Here is a 13791-nt window from a genome sequence, read left to right on the forward strand (position 1 = left end):
CTTCAAAATGACCTTAACAGATTAGACAACTGGGCCAAAGCAAACAAGATGAATTTTAACAAGGAGAAATGTAAAGTACTACACTTGGGCAAGAAAAATGAAAGGCACAAATACAGGATGAGAGACACCTGGCTTGAGAGCAGTACATGTGAAAAGGATCTAGGAGTCTTGGTAGACCACAAACTTGACATGAGTCAGCAGTGTGATGCAGCAGCTAAAAAAGTCAATGCAATTCTGGGCTGCATCAATAGGAGTATAGCATCTAGATCAAGGGAAGTAATAGTACCACTGTATTCTGCTCTGGTCAGACCTCACCTGGAGTACTGTGTCCAGTTCTGGGCACCGCAGTTCAAGAAGGATACTGACAAGCTGGAATGTGTCCAGAAGAGGGCAACCAAAATGGTCAAAGGCCTGGAAACAATGCCTTATGAGGAACGGCTTAGGGAGCTGGGTATGTTTAGCCTGGAGAAGAGAAGGTTAAGGGGTGATATGATAGCCATGTTCAAATATATAAAAGGATGTCATATAGAGGAGGGAGAAAGGTTGTTTTCTGCTGCTCCAGAGAAGCGGACACGGAGCAATGGATTCAAACTACAAGAAAGAAGATTCCACCTAAACATTAGGAAGAACTTCCTGGCAGTAAGAGCTGTTCAGCAGTGGAATTTGCTACCAAGGAGTGTGGTGGAGTCTCCTTCTTTGGAGGTCTTTAAGCAGAGGCTTGACAGGCATATGTCAGGAATGCTTTGATGGTGTTTCCTGCTCGGCAGGGGGTTAGACTGGATGGCCCTTGTGGTCTCTTCCATCTCTATGATTCTATGATTCTATGAATAGCATAAAATATGGTATACTAGTTTGGGGACGAATCATGTCCTCCCTCAAAGAGGGCACGTGTTGCGGTGAGACCTGGCAACCAAACCCTTGTGTTGTGGGTGGGCGCGATTGGATAGCTACAACACCCTATTGATAGGTCCCTTGATTCTGGGTTCAATCTGACCAATGGGGTGCTAGCCAAAATGGATCAAGGGACCTATATATGCCTATGCACATGATCCTGAGCTTTCTCTCTTGGTCAGTGCATCAGAACACTCGCCCACCTCTCCCTATATTTAGGGCTTCCGCGCTTGACCTTGCTTCATTGGGACAGGGACACAGCAGGAATTTTCCCCACTTGGCTGATTGGCTGGTGCCATTTGGGTTTTGCCCGCCATATAGCAAATCGTCACAACTTGTAAGGTTGTGGATAGGCTCTGGTTCAGGTGATAGGGATGGGAGAGCGTTCTCGCCATCCCTATGTGAAGGGTATTCCGTTAAAGGAATCCAGGGACTCAAATGGTTTGGTCAACCCTGCGAGGGGTTGTGCCCGTGCCTGAGTCCAGGGGGACATCTGGGTGGTGAACATATTCTGTCCCCGGCTTTCCGCCATTCCAGGTATTCACTGAACCAGAGCCTATGCAACCACTCACTTGCTGTAATCAATAAAGTTGTGGCCTAAAGGTAAAGGTAAAGGGACCCCTGACCATTAGGTCCAGTTGTGACCAACTCTGGGGTTGCGCGTTCATCTCGCATTATTGGCCGAGGGAGCTGGCGTATAGCTTCCAGGTCATGTGGCCAGGATGACAAAGCCGCTTCTGGCGAACCAGAGCAGCACACAAAAAATGCCGTTTACCTTCCCGCTGTAGCGGTCCCTATTTATCTACTTGCACTTTGACGTGCTTTTGAACTGCTAGGTTGGGAGGAGCTGGGACCGAGCAACGGGAGCTCACCCCGTCGCAGGGATTCGAACCGCCGACCTTCTGATCAGCAAGCCCTAGGCTCTGTGGTTTAACCCACAGCGCCACCTGCATCCCCTAAAGTTGTGGCCTAAATTCTGCCAAAAACCAAACCAAAATTTGAGTCTTGTCTGAATTTATTTAAGGGGGAGGTTAAAATGTCTAAACACGCAAAATTTGTGCTGAAGCATCTTGCAGATATACACGGCCATAAACACCTGCAGAAATGGTGCAGGAGTCATTATTCTTTGTAACCAAAGATAAATTTTCCACTTCCCAAACAAGTGGGCTAATGCAAAGGTTCTGCAAAGCAACAGTGAAAAGATGCTGCTCCCATTGTTATCTGGAGCCATTCTGCTTTGTAATCAATAAGAGTTAGCATTTGACTTCCACCCACATGATTCTTCCCCCACAATTAGCTTTTATTTAACTTTGCTTCCCAACACAGTAAACTGATATGAAAGTCACTACAGTCGCTCCAACCATTCTTTAAGCATTTGCCAAGGGATCGATAATGCCTTACGCTGTTACTACCTCAGAATATTTCTTGAGAAATTGCCTTAGAAGCAGGCATTTGAAACACTCCGCGAACAGGGGAAAATGGAACTTACAACATGGCTCATAAGAAAATTGGAAGCAGCTCTCATAGCCTTTCATTTCCTTTCTGCATAAGTAGATTTGCATTTCTCTTAGTTCCAAACTAGATATTTGCAGTATGCAGCTACATATCTTGTTTTTGCCTTATTTCTTGTCTTAAATAATTACTAGTGTTGCACTGAAATCTACCCTCTAATTCATCTGGAGCTTTCATTCCCTGTGATAGAAAGAGATCTTCCCCATTCTTGGGGCACTTTAGAATTATGGTGGGTGCAGGGATTTGACCTTATTTCATCACTGTGAGGTTGCTGAGGGTGGTTTGTGCATTTTTCTCTTTCCTGTAAACAATTTTTCCAGCAATCTGCAGCCTCCTTGGCTGCTCGCGTTTCCTGATCTGAAAAAGGCCCATGGCAGGAATCACTTTACAATGTCTTTCCCTGAGTTTTATCTGGGAACTCAAGAGTGTTGCAGAGTGCAGACCACTTTGGAGATTATTTGTATAATAAAAAGGGCATTTACAAACACTCGCCAGCAACAGCACAGCACCCTATTATTACTTTCAAAAGGCAAAAGCCATTCACTGAAGCCATGTATCAAGGAAAGAGAATTCTAATCTTAGGGCCAGACAGCATGTGACATGCTTGGGCATTGATGTCCTCACCTCAGCCTACTATATTTTATGCAAGGTTTGAGGTATCCCACCCAATTCAACACAGAACAGATTAAAAATGCAGTCTCCTTATATAGGTAAGTGGCTATTTAAGGGTGGGGTGTAATAGCATTTGCGAGGAAGCACAAAACGTGTGTAAATGCCTGTGTCTCAAACCCATACTTTCTGGAATATAAACTGCTTTTTAGAGAAAGGACATTTTTTTTAAAAAAAAAATGCAGCTGGAAGAAGATGAGCAAGACTGATAAATCAAAATGACGAAAACACTACACAGATGTGACCAGTCAAAGCAGGAGGCTTGAAACATCGGCTTCATGCCTTTTGCCTGACACAGGCCATTTCATGTATTCTCTTCTCATCTGAAAGAAATGACCATGGCCCCATCCCCTTTGCTATGTTCCCATTGCAGTCCCACAGCCCTCCACTGGCTGGACTGAGGAGGAATGGTGGAAGCTGCCCCTCCTTCTCCTGAACCTTTCCAAGGGCAGGATGACAGTATTGATTTAGAACAGTGGTTTGCAGAGGGACATAGTCCAGAGGGAAAAAGCTGGGAAATACTGGGTGAGGAACAGCTAGAAGAGAGAACACCATGAGAGAGGCAGATTCATTGTCTTTGGAAAGCATTCCTGACCCCCCCCCCCTTTAGCCTAGGACTAGATGGGCTTTAAGAATGATAGAACAGAAAGTGCAACAGCAACAAGCTCAGATTACCTGACATAGGAGTGACATAGATCAATGGAGATAGAGAGAGTGAACCTTTACTGGGAGCAACACCGTTTTTTAAGATATGCATTCCTCTCTCACTGTGATTATTAAAGAACTTATATGGTAAGAATGCTCCTTTTGTTTGATCTGCTTATTTACTGCCACCGGGGAAGGGATCCAATTCCCCAAAGCCTGACATCCACCCACTGGAAGGGTAAGTTCTCTGCTCCTGTAGGCTGGTTGCACAATTTAAAACCCTTGAAGATCAGGGCAGGGAGCCTACATGAACACACTACTGACTTTTACCTTCCCATGTGTGGAGGGCTATGGGGCGGGCAACAGGGATGCAACAGAAACAGCAAGGCTAGCATATGCCTGCACATTGTCCTGCTTATCATGCAAGTTGCATAAGATGTGAAGGGGGTTGTGTGTCTCTGCTGAGAGGCTAACCAAATGGAGAGGCAGAAAGAGCACACTGCAGTTTCTCCTACACCACAGAGCAGTAGTGACTGTCAGGGCAACACCGGCAGTGCTGCTGATGCTGACCTGGCTTCCCAATGTCACACACGATTGCCAAAAGGGAGAGGGGCAGGGCAACAGGGAGTCTGTTTGAATCAGGCCAAGCTACCTGCTGCCTTCTGCCTCCACATCTTCTTAAGCAGCAACAGCACAAAGTTGGAAAGTCAGGTGAGCAGCACAGTTCTGCCGGAACTGCCAACACCAGTAGCTACTGCCGTTAAGGATACTATTGTTTATTATATCTATCTATCTATCTATCTATCTATCTATCATATTTGAAGCTTTCTTCCAAATAGCTCATGGCACCATACAACCCTGTGAGGTAGGCAAATCTGAGCTATTGGGACTGGCTCAAGGACACCAAGTAAGCTTCATGGCTGAGGAAGCTTCAATAGATTACTTGGCCAGAGTAGTGGCAAGTGGATGGCTGCACAGACACATTATTGGAGCTCATCTGGTGCTCCTACCTGTGTACTTGCCATTGCACTCCCCCACCTGTGCTACCCAGGTAAGCTGTAGAGGCACTGGGTGTTGAGAAGGAAGCTCTGTGGCTTCACCCCACCTACCACTATTAGCCACATCTAATATACTAACCCCTGTTCTACACAGGCTTTCGAAAGCTCAAACAGGAAATGCACCTGTCACAACATTCTGGGTACCCATTTCACAGTTTCTTCTATTGCATATGCAGTCATGATTATTCCAGCAGCCTTCTAGTTTTGAGACTTTTCTCAGCAAAATCTTTTAAAAAATATAGCTTGGAAATCAGTAATTCAAGTTCTAGCAATCTGGAAAGGAGAATATTGGTTTTTTTTTAAAAGCCATTTCATCAGTAATAGTAAATTGTCTAGAACATTGATATTTCATGAACAGGCTTTCTGTGTAATGGCCATAATTCCTTATATATTTCGTTTACAGTCTTCATAGAAAATGAAAAGGACATTGAAAAGAAATCTATACTTTCTCACTGATTAAAATAACAATTCAAAACACTGAAGGGCACCCACATTTTACCACTGGCGTCTATGATGAGTGGTTCATTTTGCTTTTTGGGGGTGTGTGCCGTACCCAAGTCTGTTAAGTATCAACTTCATTATGTTATGCTTGGACAAAATTGTGCCACAGAAACCACTAGTTGAAGATTCTGAAATTTGAGCGGATGGGAGTAAGCCTTCCCTCTCCTTTAACTAGAGCTGGTGTCAGCAAGGTGTGAAGGAGGATAAATGACATCTTGGTCTTAAAAACTGGGCTAAGAAGGGACACAGAGGCTTGCCTCACACTGTGTTGAATCCTGTAGGGAGGTCCTAGAAACCTAGATCATTATCTGTTGAAGAGTTATTGCTATGTGCTTTCCATCTTATGCTCAGCCTGTACATATGCATAAATAAAACCATATATCACAAAGACATCACAAGTCTCCTGCGACCTTCATTCCTAGGAAACCAAATAGTTATAAACTGAAACCCCTGAGAACTCCTTCCACTTGGAGATTGGATAGTGAATAACAATATGTTTTCCCCCAATACTGTGGCAGAACATGTATCTCCCCACAAGGGATACTGTAGCACATATTCTTCCAGTGCCTGAAGCAGTAACAGAGGAAGAGGTATAACTGGGGAGAAAAAAACACCTTTCACTCATGGTGCTTTGTTAGAACATCTCAAGCAGCCGCCTGGGTAATATGTAGCTTTTCAAAAGTTCGTGCATTATATGTGTCGCAGAATTGATAAATGTTTACAGGTATTAGAACACAAGGTCCCTTTGAAGGTAACTACAGACCTCGCACAAGTGAAAGGCAAAGGCATACCAACATTTTGGAATTTGAAATGTTTATTACACTTGTCGAAATCCAAGATGAGTTACCAAAGAATTACCCTGCTTCCATTGTAGCATTGCTGAAGTCATCGAAAATGTTGTGCTATCCTGATACACCGACTGAGATGCGCTGAGAAGCCCCAGATAAATAAAACATCTAAACTAGTTCTTGAGACTTAAAGAAAAAAAAACCCAAACCTGCTGCCTCTGTAGAATTCTATACCAAAATTAATATAAAAAGTTCTGAGTGTGTGTGTTAGTATCCATTTTATGGCCTGCCTTTAAACGAGAACTCATAAAAAGTAGTAGCACAACTGGGCAGTTCTGTCCTACTGGCAATAAATCACAGATTAATATGGCTGGTGCCACTGTTTCATTTCCCAGCTCCTTGTTTTCACTATATGAGGAACTAGCCAGCTTAAAGCCCTCAGTCTAATTTGCAGAACTTTACATGACATATGTGTATGTGGGAGAGGGGTTTTTTTTTGGGGGGGGCAAGGGAAACATGCTGCAAGAATGAAATTTTCTCACCTGCCTCCAAATGTATTTTTCAAATGTATTTTCTCCTTAATGACATTTTACTGGGTTCCAATAAAGTGGTTTTCTTATAGTTTGTAGTACTAACTTATTTGTTATTTTTATTATATTCATAATACATCTTTCCTCCAAGAAGCTGAAGGTTCTCCCCACTGCCTCATTTCATCCTCACAACTGGATGAGAGTTGGTGATTGGTGGGTGTGTAGGATTTTGAACCTGAGTCTTCCTAGTTCTAGTCTGACACTTGACAGACGTAGTTACAGGTAGGTAGCCGTGTTGGTCTGCCATAGTCGAAACAAAATAATAAAATTCCTTCCAGTAGCACCTTAGAGAACAACTAAGTTTGTCATTGGTATGAGCTTTCACACTTCTTCAGATACTTGGTATCTGAAGTACAGGAAGGCACTGTAACTTTAATAATAATAATAATAATAATAATAATAATAATAATAATAATAATATATTATACCCCTCCCATCTGGCTGGGTTTCCCCAGCCACTCTGGGCGGCTTCCAACAGAAGTATTAAAATACAAGAATCTATTAAACATTAAAAGCTTCCCTAAAGAGGGCTGCCTTCAGATGTCCTCTAAAAGTCTGGTAGTTGCTTTTCTCTTTGACATCTGGTGGGAGGGCGTTCCACAGGGCGGGTGCCACTACCGAGAAGGCCCTCTGGCTGGTTCCCTGTAACTTGGCTTCTTGCAGCGAGGGAACCGCCAGAAGGCCCTTGGCACTGGACCTCAGTGTCCGGGCAGAACAATGGGGGTGGAGACGCTCCTTCAGGTATACTGGACCGAGGCTGTTTAGGGCTTTAAAGGTCAGCACCAGCACTTTGAATTGTGCTTGGAAACGTACTGAGAGCCAATGTAGGTCTTTCAAGACTGGTGCTATGTGGTCTTGGCGGCTGCTCCCAGTCACTAGTCTAGCTGCCTCATTCTGGATTAGTTGGGGCCAAGGGGCAGGGCCAAGGGGCAGGGGAGGGGACACAGCGGGGCAAGGAAAACTCCCTTCTCCCTTGCCCCCTTTCCCTCCTCCTGCCCCGGCGATTGCGGAGGGGGAGGAGGGGATCGGAGCAGCCTGAAATCGGGCTGCTCCGATCCCCTCCTCCCCCTCCGCGATCGGCAGGGGCGAGGGGGCGCCAGGATCAGCCCGAAATCGGGCTGCTCCGACCCCCTCCTCCCCCTCCGCGATTGGCAGGGGCCAGGGGGAGCCAGGATCAGCCCGAAATCGGGCTGCTCCGATCCCCTCCTCCCCCTCTGCAATCGCCGGGGCAGGTGGAGGGAAAGCCCCAGAGCCGCGCAAAGCGGTTGCCTGGCTTTTCCTCCGCCCACCCCACAGCCAGCCAGAGAGAAGGGAGACGGCACCAGGCGGGCAGCGGGGCAGGCTGGCCAGCGGCCCTGCTTCTAGGGGGGCAATTGCCCCCTCCTGCCCCCCTGCCTACGCCCATGATAATATCTGCCTCTCTCTCTCTCTGTCTCTTCTCTCTCTCTCTTACAGTACAGTATCTCCTCTCCGCATTCCCTGTGTTATAAATGCTCTTTGATGTATCTGTTTTATGGTATCTTCTATGCAAAAGGGAGAAAAGTCAAATCGTGCTTCCGTAAAATTACAAAATTAAAGTAATAATAATTTCAGACAGCCAAACCAGGGTACCCTCTTATGATCCACTCGTGCTATAAATTAACTATTATTTAAACATGAGAAGCAGACGATTTGGAAAGAAGAAGGATGAATGAAGTTGAATTTTTAAAAAATGCCTTTGTGTCAACCTTATTTGCACATTCAAATCTATTTCTATCCCCAAGGCCAAATATGTCACCTCTGGAACAAGCCAAGAAGAACTACGGGGTAGTTAGTGAGACTACCCCTGAAGCAAAATTCATGATATCTCCCTTTGTCATTGGAGATTTACTACCATGGTGATCTATGGCTGGGACAGAGGTTCATATTTAAGACTGACCTTAATTTAAATATTGTTATACACCACCCAGATCTCTATGAGCAGTGCGAGATTCCAGGAGTGCAGGCACACTTTACCTAAGGTCTGTGTTTCCCTTTGAACAATGAGGCACAGTGGATATTGTGGTGACTTTATACTATATAGTTTATTTACACACTAGCTGGCCCGACCACGTGTTGCTGCGGGTTTTTGTGTTAAATGGACCTTCAGAGTCTCCCTTCAGAGTCCCCTCACCTGCCCTGTCCCAACCCTGACTCCCCTACTGTAAGTTTCAAAAATAAGACTCCCCCACCCATGCTTGTTCCTGAAAATGTCCCCAACCCCAATGCTTTGGCTAACTCAGGGTCCTACCTTCCCCCCCCCTGGCTATGTGTTTCCCCCCTCCCTTTGTTGTGCCTCATCCCTGTGAGCCCCCTCCCCCATTGTTGTGCCTCATCCCTGTGATTCCCCCACCCTGTGAAAGGCCCATATTCTGTTTGTTTTTGCCTGTGGCCACCTGGACAATGTTGCGGCCTACTCAGTTTTCCTTGTCCCAACCCGCCCCCCACTGCTTTGGCTGACTCAGGGTTATTCCTTCCTCCCCATGGCTATGTGTTTCCCCTCCCTCCCTTTGTTGTGCCTCATCCCTGTGACCCCCCCACCCCCATTGTAAAAGCCCCATATTCTGTTTGTTTTTGCCTGTGGCCTACTGGGCAATGGTGAGGCCTACTCATTTTTCCCTGCTGGGCAATGCTGCAGCATACTCAGTTTTCCCTGTCCCAACCCCCCCCATTGCTTTGGCTGACTCAGGGTCCTCCCCTCCCCCATGGCTATGTGTTCCCCCTCCCTTTGTTGTGCCTCATCCCTGTGTGTCCCCCCCCCCAATTGTGAAATGCTCTATTCTGTTTGTTTTTCCCTGCTTGGCAATGCTGCGGCCTATTGAAAAAGCTGGGCCTTGTTGCTGCAAAAGGACTGTTTTCAGTTGGTTGCTGTGGCACAGCTTTGGAGGCAACAGCGTGCGATCTGCCTTTCTATTGGATGCTACTGGAGTCTTCAGAGCTTCTGGTGGTGACGTATAATTTGAGCACCACTTTTTGTGTTTAATCATTATTTTAGGTGTGAAAGGTGTGGTTATTTTGAGGGGGAAATTATGCCAGATCCCTCCCTCCCTGATGGGCATGGAACGTTGTGGCCAAATTTGTTACATTATGGTTCAGCATTTATGGAGAAAGGCTGTGACCTCCCCGCGTGCAATGCCTACACACACACACACACACACACACACACACACACACACACAACCTAAGCCTAGATGGAGGGGGTTCAGAGCATTCACATCCTATCCTAAGGGGCCCCTGCTCCTTCCATTGCTACAGTATCAGATTCAAAGAGACCCATTGTGCCCAATCCTCTCTGTTGCATAAAACCGACCAACTGCCTTCTCCTCTGCCCCTGCTCACTTGTTGCTGCTGACTCAAATGATTTCCTGGGCTTACATAATCCAAAACAGAAATCCTACAAGCTTTTGTCTCTGCCCGCTAACACACAGCTTTCGGGGGGGGGAGACACAGCTGGAGGGGGGCCCTCCCCTCCCCTTGCTGTCTGGCACCGAATGTCCTGGTGTCTCATCTTTTGTTAGGTTATCACTCGTCTTTGTTCCTCTAATTCTCAGCCTAGTTATCACCAGGCTTGGGTTGTTAACATAAGCTTAACCCAGGGGTTCAGTGTTTTGCACCATTTACGGCAATTCCCCAAACCTTGATGAAGACAAACTTTTATTGGGCCCAGGAATTAAAGGTGTCTCGCCCCCACAAACTCCTAATATCCTAGTGATCAACAACATTGTTTGCTTCTTTGAGACCATGAGGAATGCAAAGAAACATGATTTCTTGCTCCATTCCCCATCTCCAACAGCAACAAACATACACGTGTATATTATGCATGTACGTAATATCTAAATCATATTAAATCAGCTAATACTTCTGATCACAACTTTTAGCTCTTTACATTATTATGACATTTGAACTTACCTTATTTGGATTGGTTGCTGTGATAACCCAAACGCACTGAGCGTTACTGTCATATTGAAATGGAAAGTTGGGGGACGTGAAGGTGCCACCAGGTCCCTGAAGATTAGATCCACAAGTCTTTACTGTGAAAGAAGAAATGAACATTACAGTTCCCAAATAACATCACATTATGTTCTAATTGCAGCTAATAGTCACTCCCAGTGTCTCCAAGGAAGACCTCCATATGCATTAGAGTGGCCTGGTGACTTCCAAAATGAAAGAAGAAGATATTCAGACACCAGATTTTAAAATGCATCCCTTGGCTTCATTTATAGACTGATCCCAGGAACCCCTTTAGAAGTCCCCAAGTCCCAATACATGCCAAGGATGGAACACTTTATATTTTTGAAGTTGCTGCTAGACTAGGTTAGCCAGCATGCTGCCCTCCCAGATGCTGTTGAACTACAAATCCCACCATTCCCATCATCAGCTGGTTCTGATAGGAACTGGAGTCTAACATCTGGAGGGCACCACATTGCTAACCTCTGTTCTGGAGTGATACAAACATGGAATGGAAAATGAAGGAAAGAATGAACACTTCACAAACTAAGAGCTGTTGTTTTCCCTTTTCTTCTGGCTAATACAAGATAAGGAGTCATCTACCAGAGGAGGAGGAAGTCTACTGGGAACAATAGATCTTGCATGTTCTTCTCCGCTTTAATGATGCATGCAACAAACACCTTTGGCCTAATCAGTTTATTTGAGCAGTAATATTGTTGTGATTTAGATAAACAATACTTCTGAACAGATTCTGAACCACATTTCCTTTTCTTCATATACAAATGAAAGATCAAATGTTTCTTTTTTTAAGATCTGCCTTTCCCCCATATTTATGTCTGACAGCTGCTGCTATTTATAAAGGATTTTAAGATATTATATGACTTAAAATAATATATTCAGAAGGCATGTCCCACAGTCACTTTTGCCATTGCCATCTGTTAAACTATCTAAAAACTGCAGTTTTCTAATAAGGAAAAAAAATACATCTTATAAATCCGGAGATTAGATTCCAAAAATATAATAATGAAATTTGTGTTAGGGTAAACATCTCAAGATTTATGTATAAGCCTTTGCATAAATTATTCTAATGCTGCTGCATTATTAAATGTAAAGTAAATGTGTGGTTCTATTTAAAAAATGTGAGGTGAGAACAGGGAACTCAAGATAGCAAAGTGTGTTGCAGGTCCCTTACCCTTGCTTCTCTGCTTAGCTACTGAGGTGAAATGAGATTCAGACAAACATGAGAATAATGGCAATGACTCCAAAGTGACTGATTCCAGCGATCACTTTTAGGGAAGCAAAGAACCGTTCTACAATAAACTTATCCTGTGCAATGAACACCAGTGACTGCATACCCAAACTGCGGAATTTCTTGAAAGAAGTCCACTGTTTTCATTGCATTAATTCGAGAAACAAACAGGGAAGAGTAGAAATGTTGACAAAGACTCATTGGCCTGCTCTGCACAGCACAGCAAGTCAAACTATAGCTTATCAGGACCACACAAATGTGCAACTTCCAGAGTGGAGCTTGCAGTCGCTTTGCTACTCCCCAGACCTTTTTGATCCTGCACCATGCTGAGCTAAGTCAAGCTTTGGCTCTGGCAGCATAACATCCAACCTCAGACTCTTCGTTAAGCTCTCTTCTCACTAACCACAAGCTACAGTCAGCAATATATGCATAAATTTCTAGCTAACTTTTGAAGTCCTTCTGATGTATTTTGCACCATAGGATTACCTTCTTTTTAACAATCTTCTTTCTGCAGGGTCAATAATTTATTGTGATGCACGCAATATTTCCTTTTATCTTACACTCCCCCCCCCTTAAAAATGAATAGTATTATCTCAGTGAGGAAACACACTTCTCATATTCAGATCCGGGTCTTTGGTGAGTTTTAAACTTAACAGATTATATATTAATGTATAATCAATGTATGGACCCTTTTCTGCTGCACAAAAATTATTTGTCAACATAAAAAGGGCCTTTGAGAACTCAGGCAAAAGGCTTTTGGGTAAGCTGATCAGGATAGCTGAGTCAAGAGTTTAAGCAGATAGTCAAACAAGCTGAGCTGGAGATCAAGCTAACAGTTAAAAAGCTCAACATCAATGGACATAATACAATAATGCTACTCAAAGCAGGGAAACTCAGTTGATTGGCGGTTAATAGGAGGATGGAGAAAGTGAAATGAAAAAACAATGCTGCCAGTACTTTGGGCTGGAAAGTAAAATTTAAGAAGTACTCATTGTGTCTCGCTGCCCAACAATGCCATGTCTACAGTAGGATCACATCTTACATGGAGGTTACATCCCGGGGTATAGCATGTGAAGGCAAAATTGTGTATAGTCAGAACAACCCTTTAAAACCATAAAAACCATAGCACAACACTTACCAGTGAATGGCAACTGTGTTGCTTAGTCTTCCTCTTCTGAGATGGATGTTGTTCCAGGAGGACAAGTGTGGGTGACTGACAGCCTGCTTCAAATGAAGTGCTTGGCTGTGGTTCAGCTTCAGAGGTTGATTGTGTTGGCTGGTGATTTTTTTTGAGAGAAGCATGGTAACTGCTGCTGTTGTCTCTTGGGCTAATCAAACATTTCTTGGTACAGTCTCATAGTGTCTGTAATCCTTCATGCGATTTTGAGGCTTCATTCCATGGAGGGATCAAACTCAGCAATCAAATCACCGATATGCTTTATCGCTTGGAAGAGTTGAGCAAATTTATGCAGGTTCCAACTTGCTGTCGCCATCACGTCTTTGTCAGTTTTATCTTCTGCCAGTGGCAGACTTCAGGCTTTAAAATTTAAGCGGCACCCTGTACGATGCCTAAATTTGGTGTTCCCCACCTCTCACTTTCTGTTGTTTGTCATTGTTCCAGCATTCCCTGTATCATTATCTTGGCTCAGTGCCCAGTGCAGAAACCCCCCTAATTCCACCTCTGCTTCTGTACAAAATCATACTACAGTAGTTCTCCCAGCTTTGGTCTATATTGTTCACTTTGTTTTCAGTTCTTGGAAAACCCTTAAAATCTCTCGCGCATTCCTTCCAAAAGTTTTGCCAGCATGCATCACTGTTTCGGGCTCAATTAACTCCATTGCCTGCTTGAGGTAAGTGATGCAACTGGCAATGTTGAAAGACTTCCAGCATTCCATGAGATTCAGATTGGAATCAGCATCCAT

General features: G+C 44.4%; 1 protein-coding gene across 3 annotated transcripts in view; it reads right to left on the reverse strand.

Moving 5' to 3' along the window:
* The window catches only part of CSMD3 (CUB and Sushi multiple domains 3), a 567595-nt gene that overhangs the window by 255388 nt on the left and 298416 nt on the right, over positions 1-13791 (reverse strand). For all 3 annotated transcript variants that reach the window (XM_088675845.1, XM_088675844.1, XM_060277658.2), the window contains one exon: positions 10582-10703. In XM_088675845.1, coding sequence (XP_088531971.1) covers positions 10582-10703 — 122 coding nt within the window. The remainder of the gene's footprint in view (positions 1-10581; positions 10704-13791) is intronic.

The sequence above is a fragment of the Zootoca vivipara genome, chromosome 8 (genome assembly GCF_965207765.1).
Source record: "Zootoca vivipara chromosome 8, rZooViv2.hap1.1, whole genome shotgun sequence".
Lineage (NCBI taxonomy): Eukaryota > Metazoa > Chordata > Lepidosauria > Squamata > Lacertidae > Zootoca > Zootoca vivipara.